At 43.5% G+C, this 13,660-nt stretch overlaps 1 protein-coding gene across 4 annotated transcripts in view; it reads right to left on the bottom strand.

Annotated features, from left to right (window-relative positions):
• Positions 1 to 13,660, bottom strand: part of FHDC1 (FH2 domain containing 1) — a 37,098-nt gene that overhangs the window by 5,646 nt on the left and 17,792 nt on the right. For all 4 annotated transcript variants that reach the window (XM_016144599.2, XM_016144601.2, XM_016144600.2 and 1 more), the window contains exons 5-11: positions 10,556 to 10,641; positions 10,363 to 10,463; positions 8,424 to 8,494; positions 8,210 to 8,317; positions 6,348 to 6,418; positions 4,136 to 4,253; positions 588 to 752 (exon numbers count right to left, since the gene is read on the bottom strand). In XM_016144599.2, the coding sequence (XP_016000085.2) occupies positions 588 to 752; positions 4,136 to 4,253; positions 6,348 to 6,418; positions 8,210 to 8,317; positions 8,424 to 8,494; positions 10,363 to 10,463; positions 10,556 to 10,641 (720 nt within the window). The remainder of the gene's footprint in view (positions 1 to 587; positions 753 to 4,135; positions 4,254 to 6,347; positions 6,419 to 8,209; positions 8,318 to 8,423; positions 8,495 to 10,362; positions 10,464 to 10,555; positions 10,642 to 13,660) is intronic.

Here is a 13,660-nt window from a genome sequence, read left to right as displayed (position 1 = left end):
CAGAGATTATTGGAACTGCTGGCCGAAGGGCAAGGTGTGCTCAGACGGCAGCGTGCTCCCTGGGTATCTGAGAATTCCAAAGCCTGCTCTAGGGGAGGACAGCATGGCTCCCAAGGTGCCAACCCCCTGGCGATGGCTACAGCACTCGAAACAGTTGAGAGAAGGCCTTCCAACAAACCCACCATGACACAGGTCTACTGGAAGAGGATATTATTGTCTCCCGGGGAGGGGGGCGAGAAAGACATTTGGGATCTTCAAAGAGACTTTCTACTATTGTGACTGCCATCATAAATAAACCTTACTAACAAAACGCTTTTAGGGCATTAAAGCGAGTGTTGGAATGAGCAGCAAATCTGTAGAGGCGGCCGGCCAAGTGCTAGACGACGCCACGGACGCGCTCGGGGCTGGGCTGGCAGGGCCACGTCCCGCTAATCCCAAACGGGGGACCGGCAACGCTGCCTGGGCCCGAATTTCCTGAAACCCCAGAAATGCTGACCCATCTTTCTGCCATGAGCAGAGGGCCAGGTCTGGAAGAAGGAAAAGGAAGATCCAGACAACTCAGAAAACGAAGGTGCCATCGGCCGTACCTTAACCGCTTTGTTGAATTTGATACAAAAGTCTCTAAATATCTGAAGGCATTCGTCCAGCTTCATGGTTTCTTTGTCTTCACAGAAAAAATCTATAAGGGCGTGGGCCTCCTCTTGGAGCTCTTGTCTCCAGTGCTCCAGTTCCGTCAGCTTTTCCACAGCGAACTGCGGGAAGACAAACGAGCACACGCTGAGGTGAGCGGCCGGCCGACGAGGCGCTGGGCGTCTGTCCGGAGCCCAGGGAAGACGTGCTCCTGGCTTCGGTTTCAGGTCTCGGGAAAGGGAGGTTTATTTTAAGGCCAAATGCACTCAGGGCCCAAAGGAAAATAATTCGACCCAAACAAAACCTTTGGGAAGAAAGGCGAACTCCTGTGTGAGGTCTGGAAGCAACAAGACAGACTGAAGACCCTTAATGTGTGGAATGCCACTAACGAGGTGTTCACCTTTAATGTCACTGGAAAAATGACATAGGTGTACGGTTGGTTTTTATTAAGGAAGACCCATTCTGTATCTGTTCTTCCTTCTCTTAAAACTGAGTTTTATACCGGCCAAGAGCTTACTGTAGGGTCCCGGAAGTCACCTGTTCTACTGACGAGTTGTCCTGTTGACAGGGAGTTTACACTTAATCCCAAATGAGCTATGTCAGGGTCAGTGTCACCCCCACAGGACTGAAGCTCTCATGCCTAGATGAAGGCCCCAGCCAGGTGCTTATCTACCCAGCTGGGGACGCTTCATCCACAGTCCATGACATTTAGTAGTTTGGGGGCAGACCTGGCATTAATATCTTATTAAAACACCCCAGGAAATTCTGATGGGTACCCATGGTTAGAAATTACAGCCCTATACAATACATCCTCTTCTTCGTTTTCTCCTAATTCTTCTAGGACAAAAAACTCTGAGGTCTCAATAAACAAGTGGGATTGAAAGAAGCTTGCTTTCTCCCAGTGAGCTCCAACCCTTTCGGGATGGGGTTCTGCCAGGGCCATGGGGCACAGACACACACCCCCGACAGCTGTTCAGTGACAGCTAATGTTGAGTGGAAGTCGAGGAAGCAACAGGGTCCAAGGAGCCACAGCCCCATGGAGGCTGAATTCTGGGATCCCAGTAAAGACTCATGTGGCTTTCTTTTTCACTAGGCAACAAGGCTCATACAAATAAGGAACGTGGGGAGTGTATTACTTTATGAAATCACGCATATCATGGATTTTAAAGAAAGCTTACAGTTGAGAAACTTCTTTTTGAGTGGGGTACAGATCTAGGAAATGGGGAAGTTACAGGTTGCCTAGCCTCGAGGAGTCAAATCACTGCTCGAACATGCTACAGGACCTTAGGAGAAATTCCAAGAAGACAAGTCACCTCCCATGCACTCTAATACGTTCTCCCCCTTAGAAGCCCTTTTCTCACACCAAACATATTTAAGAGGTAGCAGGAAACCAAAAGTATTTAGGAGACCAAATACCAGAGAAAGTAACCCTCTGAGTCAGCAGCCCAGGGCAGTGTGTGCATTCACGTCGTATTTTCCTTTATGGAGAGAAGGGTATTAATGAAAGGATAAATCTTTGCCTGCCATTCTTCCACAGAAGGAAAGATGGATTCCAGCCAAGAACAGCTCGACTGCAGAAAAAACAAGGCTCGTGACAAGAATCCACAGAGGAGCTTACTCACCTCGTATGTCTCATCATTAGGGTCCTGTGAGGGGACTGGGAAGGAATAACTTTCGTGCATTTAAAAGTCACCCTTGGGACTTGGGAAAGGAATATTCTGAACATGGATCCGACAAGTCACCGCACTCAGAGTTATTTACCAAAAGTTATTTTTTTAAACCCTGCCCACACAATTAGGTCCGCAAACTAAAAACAAAGCCACAATGGCAAAGTGTGAATGACAATAGATTAGCAGTTGTCTACTGTAGCAAATTCAACTTTCTATCTCTAACATGTCTGCTACTGACCAAAGTTCCAAACAAATTTACTTGTATTTCTCAACCGAAGGATCAAAATCCTAAAACGGATCTATCTGTAAAACTATGTCCCCGTCATTTTTCCGCTCAAACACCTTCAGTGGTTCCCCATGGCTTAGGGTACAAAGTCCAAAGTTTTCAGACTGGCATTCGGAGCCCCTTGCTGGCCTGACCATAACCTACTTTTAAAAATTCTATCTCCCTTATTTAAAAGAAATTGAATTTACAAGAGAAACATAAATAGCTGGGTGGGACATTTTCTTTACAGAGACGAAAACGACTACCGGAAAGAAGCGTTTAGCGTTAAAAACAAAGTTGCCATTTTGGAGCAGGCTAAGGAGTGCAGCTAAGACAAGGCCACTTTTTAGCATAAACCTTTCTTTACTAATATTTAGCATGTGATATTAGTATTCAGTAGAAGAACTGGGGAATATTTAATATAAGAACCAAGGCATCCAGAATCCTCGTCTCGACGTGGGACAGGTCTTCCCCTTGACTTTCTGGATTTGCTCCGTTTGGCTGACCGTGCTCACTGCTGAGTGTTTTGCACCTACGCTTAGGTGTCTCTGTGCTGGTGTTGGCTTTGTTCTTTCACTCTGAGGAAAATGTGTGCATTTTAAGGGGAAACTTAAAGTTCGGTTATATTTGAAAGAAAACACAGAACGCGTGCTTGATAATAAAAATGAACTCTCAGTACAGCCAAGATGAATCGAATGCTTGCTAATGGAAGCTGAACTCGTAATATTTGATGTAGCTTAATTGGAGTAAACAAGTAAAGGCTCTGGTTGGTACAGCCTTCCCGGTGCCAAGGGCAGCTCTGCTACACACATCCCACCTTCCTAACTTCAAAACACTGACATTTAAGGCAGCACAGCTTCTCCCTAAAGACTGAGAGCATGAAAAGGTGCCACTCTTTTTAAATACGGAAGATAAAAGAAGTATGTCAGACTATGTGATTAGTGAGTCACAGTGAGCTGACACGAACATGTCCACTCTGCTGTTTTCTGTCGATGTTATTCGGAGCGGCTCCTGACACACCCTGTTGGGCTGATGTGTTTCAAGTGGTGATAGGCATAGCTATCATGCTCTCCTGCTCTCATTATAAAACATGCCAAAACGTAGCTTGTTTCTTCAATAAAAACAAGTGAAGGAACACAGCCCGAGTTCTCAGGTGTCTTTACGATTTCTGTGGAACTTCATTCTGTTGTCTAAAAGTTTGATTGGGAGGCAAGGACTCCTAAACCATGATCTAGAACCACAACTTGAGCTGCCAGGCATAGTTGCCAAGGGTGAGCACCATAAACTGATACTCGGTGTGGTGCAATGATGCCCATCGAGCAGTGATAAGACGAGGTGCACTCCCTGACAAATAAACACCTTAGTAAACCGAGAACATGTTCAATACCCTCAGCTCCAAACCAGTCCGAGCAAAGGATGAGCGCTGCAGTATGGAGTTCCTTTTAGGGGCTGTGGGGAAAGTATGAATGGGCACCTGCTGCTTCCCCAAACACACCCATGCAAATGTAACCAGCCTCGGAGGTGCTGCTGGAAGATGAAATTAGAGGGATAGACTGATTCAGCCACAGACCTGGAGGAACTCTTCCATCTGCTGACAAAGTTCACCGTCCCGCTGGATGTTTTCCTTCAGAGATCGCGTCCTGACAAAGAGCGAGTGCAGCTCTGCCTCCGTGTTATTTAGAGATAATCTAGAAGAAGAAAGGGGAGAGTGGGCAGCTGGCACAGAAAAGCCATGTGTCGTGTGGGGACATCAAACAAGACCAACTGCTGGTCAACCCTAGGATCAGAAGGGGAGAGAGCCACTGAGATCACACTGCCCTAGCCCTGTATTTAGAGTTTCCTGCTTTGTTTTTCTAAGAGGGGATGCCTTCCTAAAGAGAGGAGGCTGTAATGTAACTTCATATATCAAAGAGAGCAGGCTGTAACTTTGTTCCTGCTGGTGAGATAATCAAAACCATGGGACTTGTCTCAACACCTTCATATAATAAGCATTAAAAACTAAAAGCCGGCAGGACTCAGAAACTTACACTTTCCTCTGGCCACTCAACGCAAATACAAAAGCTCTGACACAAAAAGCAAGGCAGCATACGCTGATAATCCTGGCATTAAGGGTAACACGGAGGCACTAAGCTTGCCACAGTCGGCCAGGGTGAGCGGTCCGCATTTTAGAGACAAGGAACACACAGCTGACGATTCTGCAAAGAACCGGAGTACTGACTGCAAGGCTCTTGTTACAGATGTCAAATCAAGAGCATGATGATGTTTTTATTACCCAGTTGAGTGAAGAATTAAAACCTAAAATCCAGGTGGAATTCAATTAGCAAATTAATAATTAGGGTGCTTTCACGCTTCCAATGTCAATTCTAACTTTTTTTAATGCAATAAAATCTTCCACCTTTATTGGTCTTTGGCACTCATCTACGATCTGTTTGCACTTCACCTTCCATTTCGAATAAACAAACCTTACTAGGTTTTTCCTAAGACAACAGCTAGCTTCCCCACCGAACTCCGATCAGAAATATCAGTTCAAATGCAATATAGAGCCCTACATAGTTCTCTTAGCAACATTTCTATACTAGTCAGAGGAAAAAATATTCCCACACAAATTTCTTTTTGTAATTCAAAACCAAAACAGTTAATATCTTATCAGGAAGATGTTCATTCTTTGGGGGGAATAATCTGGTGATCTGTAAACACGAATTGTGAACTGTTCACACTGTTGGACTGATAATCTCACTTTGGGAAAAGCATGTCTGTAATCTCTGGTAGATGTTCAGGGTCCATAACATTAAGACACTGGCCAATGACAGGGCTTGGCTTGAAAAGCTACGGTACATGTGTTCATGCATGTGGTTTGAGGCTGTAGTCACAAAATGGATATAGTCACTCGGATAACAAGTCTCTTGCAAATAAACCCGTGGTCTGGGTTGACACACAAAGCAGTGTGCTGGAGCCAGCTCACAAAGTGACCATGGGTACAGGTATCTCTTCTCAACCCTGTGTTTAGTAACGCCATATTGCTGGCTTGCAATCAGCCATGGCCATGGTATTTACGCTATGGAAATCATCAAATGCTATAAATCCGAACTATTTTCCCCCTCAAAAGCTAGTGACTGAACATTTATCACTTGGATGCATGGCTGTGCACTGTAAATTTAAAGACACAGAACTCAAGATAACACGTATACACAGATTAAAACACACGTCTCTATTAGGATCAGAAACAAATTAAAGTGTTGTAAATAGAGCTTTATGCTTGGCAGATACTTTCTCTGTAAAGAGGAGTGACTAATTTAAAACAAAATCCCTTCACAGCCCTTGGTGCAGCTCTAGCTTCTTCCAGTGCAATAGAAAATAAATGTACCATGTTAGATTCTACACGGAAACAGTGAGGTATGGCCCCAAGACTGTGACTGATAATATACCAACTCCCAAGGTAATAGGCTGTGTTGTTTGAACTCTATCTTTTGGGTGTGGAAGGATTTGAAGTTCTTAATCCATATATTTTTTTTACACTGATGATATTCATTAGAATAACCTGCATTATTTTTTTAGATTAAAATTAAGGATTAATTTTTCAAAACCTCCAAAGGTGCACACATACTTCTGTAAGCAAATAAAAGGAACATCTGAAAGTTCAATGAGACAAAACTTTTTAAAGTTCAAATCTGAATCCAAAAGTTATAAAATATTCATCAGTTTTCATAAGAAGGTAGTTAACAAACAAAACAAAACAAAAACCCCTGAACCCTCATAATTCGCTTTCAGTCTTCCTTGCTTACCTAGCAGCCTCCTGAACATGATGCAATTTTTCAGAAAAGTTTAGGAGAATGGCATCTTTCTTTTGGGCTTCCTGGAACCAAAACAGAATCATCTCTCACTATATAGATAAAACTGGAAGGAAATCATTTTCTCAGGGACTTAAAGGAACTTCCAAATCACTGTTCTTGTTTTTACGCCTGATACCTTCAAAGCAATTCCCTGAGATATAAACTCTGCTATTCTTAGTAAGATTTACCAGAAGGTCCCCAACTCTCAAGATACATTCAACTTCCCAGAACACCATAGCTCCCCAATGTACAATCCAAGCGCAGGAAAACTCAAGGGAAGGAGGTGGCGGCTTAGCAGGGCCTATTGTTTCTCGGAGAATCCAATACATCCTGCTTAAATACCACCCACACCTATGAGGGTGCCTGTAAATGACAGAGATACCTCTAGCTGTTAAACCAGTTTGCAGACTGAGTTTAATCAGAAGGTACACGAGCCATGCGGAGTTGGGATTCTTCACTGGTTCACAGGGTAGGAGGAAGGCAGGTATGAAGGGAGCAATTACCAGCTCTGCAGACTTTCCCACATGGGCAAGAACCAAGTTACGCAGAGCACCCGGATTCGCAGCTCTGAAAGGGCTGCCGGGAGACTCCCCGCGAGACGCGCGGGGCAAGGAACTCGTTTTCTGGTTTTAGTGTCCTGAAAATGGACTTTTAAATTTGTCCTGAGCTCAACATGTCCTCCATTTTCTGAAGGATATAGTAATAACAGTGTGTATTCTTGATGGCGTGTTTACCACATGTCCAACGTCAAGCCAAGCATTTTACAAAATTATCTCTGTCGGCGCTCTCGGGTACTTGGTCTTGAGGTTATCGCTAACCAGCCCCCCGCCCCCCGCATCATTAGGTGAAGAGATTGAGGGGCTTAGGTTTAAGTAACCTGGCTGAAGAAATAAAGCTAATAAAGGGCAAGTCAAAATCTCCCAGTTCTGTCCTGATCTGAAGCTCACACTTGAAACGAGCACATGACACGGCCTCCTCCCCAGGCTGAAGCTGTGTGTCTGCGATCGCTGTCAAAACAACAAGGCGATCCAACGGAGGAAAAACAAACCAGCACAATTCGTTACTGGAGATAATTTAACAACAAAGAGATAATTGTCCTTGGCTCATTTTTCACCTTGTAACTCGTTCCTTTGGCACCACAGAGAACCAGTCAAAATGGAAGTGACGGACAGGGTTCAGACCCCAAACCCTGCCTCACAAGAAGGTCCCTAACCCATGCTTCGCATAGGAAAAAGTAGAAATGATCTTTTTAATTGCTCTGACTCTCTCACTCTTTACACATAAATGGCCAAAACCCTAGTCAATTCGTCATTAGAAATGTCTCAACACCCAGGCCTCTACTCTCCAACCCTGTGGCCATTACTCTGATTCTCGACTCTCACCGATTAGAGCCAACTGCCACCAAGGGGCACCCCTCTCTCTAGTCCTCTCTCCACTCCAACCCATCCTCCACATTGCTTTATTTTCCTAAAAACAAAAACAAAAAACGTGGTCACGCCCATTATGCTGCGCGCAAGCTTCTATCGGCTCCCCATTGCTAAAGCACAAAACCCAAACTCCCCAGCTTCAGGATCTGAATCCTTCATGACTGGGCTTCACCAGCCTCTCCGCCTCACTCCCCCCACTCTGTCACTCCTAGAACCCCAAGGGGCAGCTCAACTCGGGACTCTGCAGATAGTGTTCTGCACAGAGAACCTTCTTGAAACCTGCCATGGCCTTTTCTAACTCTGACGTCACCTCACACCTAGGAAAACTTCGTGACCTCTGGGGGGGTTCACGCACACCCTCCCACCCCCTAGTTATCACTTCTATACCTGTGCGACAAAGTGCAGAAGGTTCATCCCAGGTTTGTTTGCTTTTGTGTCTGCCAATTTGAGCAAAGAAGACAGTTTAAATCCTACGGCATTGCCAGCATACCCTCCCTAAAGGAGAGAAATCAAAAGAAAAAAATATACATATACTTTTAGACAGACCAATAAAGTTGGAAACACAACATTTTAATTTTTTTTTTTTTTGAATTTTACTTACTGCATTCATGATATTTCCCGCCTGTAGCACCAGGTGTAATATCGAATGTAGCTCCTCGCACGACATCAGCTCTGTCAAAAAAACAAAACAAAACAAAACGTCGCAGCACCTTAGAGAAGCCTTCAGGTTAAACGTAGGGAGAAAAGCTACCCCATCCAAGTTTATGAGTGTCTGAAGCAAGCTCTGACCCTAAACTGTATACGAAGATTAAAAAAGAAAAAAAAAAAAAAGCAACACATCGTGTGGTGCATCTAATGCACCACTTGCTGCTGACAATCCGCATCCTAGTGTTTCCCGGGGAACCAGACACGTCCGACACTTAAATATCACACAGTATTTCCACGATGAAAATTTTCAAGTAGTGGAAAATGCAAAACCCTTATAAAACGCAATAGACTGTATGAGAGGAATAAAATTTTTCTCAGCAGTTGTTTTTTTCCCCTTTATATCCACTAGCCTTTGAGACCATTTTATAAAATATGACAACTAATGGCAAGCAACATATTGCTTAGTCGATGAGCTAGGAGGAGATAAAAGATAAGCAGACTGGGATGACATGTAAATAAGTTGCAAAGCACCGAACCTTCGGGGCCAGGTGCCCAGAGAATCTTTCCATTTTATTCAAAACTATACATTTTAATTGAATTAGCTTGAAGATTTAAAAGGGAACTATCACTGTAGTATACTGGTAAACCAGCGCTTTAATCACCCAACGTTTGGCACACACACACCTACGCAAGTAAACAATATAAAAAAACTGCTAATATATTTGGAAAGGCAAAAAAGTTTGATTATTAAAATGACAGTACATACAGACAATAAAATGTCACTTGTGATACTTTGAAGTTACCATTCTCCACTAGGTCTGCTATTCCCTTCCAAAACTTACATTTGGATCACTGCCTGTATTGTGTTATCTAAGGAGGCCAGTTTTTGAAGGGTAACCAGATAAGGAACGTCTCCATGCATGTGCTCTGCTCAATATGAAAACATATTCTTCCATCTCTATTTGAACGGGAAAAAACAACCCTTCCAAAGTTGCTGCAATTACAGCTTTGGTATAGGACAAAAGATGTAAAAGGCCTCTATATTGAAAGAAGAAAAATTCTTACTTCTCAGTCCTTTCTCTAAAATGAAGAAAATACGATGGGATGACGAGAAAAACTTTATCTCAACACAGGCCAGAGCGACTGAACAGGAAAACCAAAATAGAAATAAACAGTTCTAGACAATAGCTAGAAATCCAGAAAATGACTGAGAAGAAATCAGGCGGGTGCTGATAACAGCTGCAGGACGTGAGGGGCCCCGGGAGCGCCAGAGACCACTCAGGGATGAGGGGCCACCGCGGATGGGCGGGGCCTGGATGCGCGACGCCACAACAGCCAGAAAGCGAAGCTCCCATCCCTGTGACATGAGAGCTCAGAGCAACTCTGCGGAGTTTACCCAAGCGAACACTTAGCAAATTGTTCGAAGAAATGGAAATAGCTAACTCACCATTAAATGCAACTAGCCCACATGTAAGAGTCCGGAGAGATGATGCGTGTACGTAGGTACATGTACACATCTGCGTGTGTGCGCGCGCGCGCGCACACACACACACACACCACACCCCCACCCACCACCACCCCTCCCTAACCTGGGAGAGGAACCACAGTGAGCGTAACCAGCAAGGTTTACTCTGAAGCTTGAGGCTAAAGAAACTTTCTCTTAGGGGAGGATAATATGCTAATTAATTGAATGGTCAGTTAATTAACTAGAGGGGGAAAGTAAATGGAAATAAATCTTAAATGCTATCCCTGGTAACATCTCATTTCCCTTTTTAAGGGTATATCAGAAATGGGACTTCACGTTTCTAATTTCAATTGAGGAGTTTTAAAAAACAGACTTGCTACCGAAATTAATAAAAACAAATCACATGAAGCATCGTGTGTTTACTTACCTTTTGTAGCGGTTTTTAGTATTGTTATATCTGTGTATAGTGAAGAACAAGAAGGTAAAAATTCCTTCTTTAGCACCATGGCTTCAATCCGAAGTGAATAGCTAAAAATAAAAATAAAAAGTAAAACTGTAGCATCCGACGCCATTCACCGAAACGCCTTACTCTGTAAAGAACAATGACCATTGATCCTTACTTTGGCACCTGAATTAAGTAGTGCAGAAAGGAGTCTGCCAGGGACAGCTTGGACACGTCGCCACTAAAGGTTTTTAATTTCTTTATCTAAAAGACAAACGGAAGAAAGGGTAGAGAAAAAAAAAAATAACTTATGATTAAAATGTGACATGATTTAAAATTTCATCTTAGAATTCCTGTAAGAAAAATAGGATTTCAGTGCTAAAATCAGACTAGTAAAATTGAAGAGAAGACAGAAGAGGAAGCCATCACGTCTACTGCTTTGTCTTTTAAAAGAAGAAACGCCAAACCACCAAATTAGAAAGAGAAGAGGCGTGTCACTTCTGTGGGTACAGACAGTCCCACGCACAGCAGGGAGCCACGCCAGTGGGGTCCTCGGGAGCTTACTACAGGGAGACCAGAAAATGGTCGTTCTAAGGATGACGTTTTCAGTAAATTATAATCTGGGAGGGAGATCACTGGTTGAGATGAAAGAAGGGACTGAGTTGTCATTATCGTACGGTCCTTTACGTCACGAGTGAAAGAATATTTTTGAGTATTCTGAATATAAAATAACTTATGATGGATAAGGTCTAATGCAGATTTTCTTGCTGTGGTCAAGTCCCCTCCACATACAGCAGCTTTATAGGCAGGGACTACTGTACGTCGAGGTACGTACACTCCAGCAGGAAAGCACAAAGGAAAATGGCTTAATCAGCTGAAAGATCAATATCAATACATCCCCTCTGAAAAAATCAGGTAATAAAACAGTATGCACAGTAGGATCCATTTCCATATATTTTTTAAAGTGTTGAGTATCCCCTGACCCCCAACTCTCCATGTACAGGGAAGAGACTACACGGCCCTACCTACACTAGGTGTCAGGATTACGGTGACTCGTATTTTCTTCTGCGGATCATTTCTATTTTCTAAAATGTCCACAATGAACATGTATTACCCTTATGAGAAGTTAAAGTAAAATTATCGAACACTCATATATTCCTTCAACTATAGCAAAGAAAAAAAAAGATTTCTGACGTAGGAATACAGCCAACAGTTAGCAGGTGGGGATAGAGAAGAGAAAGTTTTTAAACTGCATCAGAGAGCACATGGAAAACTGGACCAACCCAATGGCAAAAATGCTTCTCCATCCACTGTAAGTCTTCCAACAAAAACGCTTCGAGGTAAATAGTTCCTTAAGACTGCTAGTAAAGCAGACAGCCTACTTTTGCTGCTAACTGTTGTCTAGGAGCATGTATCACCTTTTATTATTCTTTATAAAGCTTGTTCTGTCCCTGGATTATGTTGGCTGCCGACAAAAAAAAAAAAAAAAAAAAACAAACATGATTTTTAAGTCTCTTGAAAAATAGGAAATGACAGTTCAAAAACACAGAGGAGGGAGTTTTGCAAAGATCTCCCAACTGAAATATCTACACCGATGACTTGGAAAGACAAAATGTCCACAGTGCAGATGCAAACCCCAGTAGTAAGTCTGGTCCTTAAGACTATATTTTTTCTTCCAATGGGCAGAAAAGAGCCATTTATAGAATTGCATTATTTCCCCTACCTTTATGGCCTCAAAGTGAATTTATCATTTTTATTTTTAGCCTGATTAAACTAGACAGCAGATAGAATCTCTGGTTTAGCTAACTCCAAAGCAGTGCCTGGTCTCTGAACTGAGAAAGCTACGGGATGAATTCTAACCCCTCCTGAACTAGTCTCATAATTCACTATATATGGGCAGAGGCAGAGCTCGGGTGCACCTTTTCTGAGACCATATATGTAGCATGTACGAAACTGCTGAAAATAACAGCAGTTTTCTGTCTAAAGCATTAGAACAGGTCATGCTAAGTAAACTTGGTAGATATTTCCATTAAACATGTGCTAAACTGTAACTGAAGAAGGATTAATCTCCTTCACTTATGTAAAGAACTAAAAATGTTTAGATTTCAAGAGAATGGTGATGAAAAGGTAGTATTTAATTTAAATACCGTGTATACAGTTCTTAATTCCATTTCAAAATGGGATTTATGTTCATTAAGAGGGATTACTGTACCTTCACAGTGGTAGGGAGGTGAAAAAGAGAGGTGAACCAACCCTATAATTATTATGTATTCTCATCATCATCAAAAAGCATTTATCAAACATCGTTAGGCATAACTTTGTTGGCTGAGCCAAGGGACTCTCATTATGACCCGGCTGCGCCTGCTTCTGTCCTAATAGCAAGCAGCATGCTCCTTAAGACACACATTCCAAAGGGCAGGCCTCCTTCATCCCATCTAATTCCATTCACATGGCCTTGAAACAGCGAGATTTCCCACCCCCAGACCCATCCGACAGAAGACAAACGGGTTCCCTCCCTGTCATTCCTATCCCAGGGGCAGAGTGAACTAAAAAGGTAGCAATGCGGTGATAAAATGTCAGAGGAGGCAATTTGACCTGTCTCAGGGGACAACAGAACACTTCTACCACCTTCCAGCCTGTCCCTGACACTGAGGAGCTGTGTGTGTGTCAGGCCCATCTGAGGGAAGGGCTCGCCAGCTAGGTAGGGGTCCCTTCCCCCGCCCGCCTGGCTCCTCTCCAGCCTCCTCTCAGGGCACAGGGACACTTCGCTGGACAGGGAGTGAGCACACTCCATGTTCTTTTATATCTGAGTCTACCTTCTTCGTCTGCAAGTTTTACCCACGAGTTGGAAGCAAGATGAACAAACACGCCAGACGAAAGATTTACGGTGAAGGGCAGAGAAATCCTGAAAACAAATTAACCTTGGGGTTGGCTCATCAGCTGAGAATGCAGGAGAGAAAGGGCTCTTTCCGTTCATATTTTTCCATATGCTGATAAGCTCGCAGTTTTATTCGGGGGACACCCGCACCAGTGCTCTGTGAGAGCGGAGGTGATGGAAAGGCTGGGAGGTCTTCTGAGAACCTTTGGAGAGTTTTGAGGACCTCTGCCCTTCCTTCCTTCCTCAAAGGGAGGTCGCAGAGTGCAGCAAGAGGAACTGCTCTAGGGTCAGACGAATCAAGGTTCAAATCCGCCTTCGTCTATGGCCTTGCCATCACATGACACTAGACAGGTTCTATGTCTAACCCTGGTGAGCCTGTTTCTCACTTGTAAAATGACGCCGTGT

This window comes from Rousettus aegyptiacus, unplaced genomic scaffold (genome assembly GCF_014176215.1).
Source record: "Rousettus aegyptiacus isolate mRouAeg1 unplaced genomic scaffold, mRouAeg1.p scaffold_m13_p_16, whole genome shotgun sequence".
NCBI classification, from domain to species: domain Eukaryota; kingdom Metazoa; phylum Chordata; class Mammalia; order Chiroptera; family Pteropodidae; genus Rousettus; species Rousettus aegyptiacus.
This window is presented reverse-complemented; position numbering and strand designations above follow the sequence as displayed.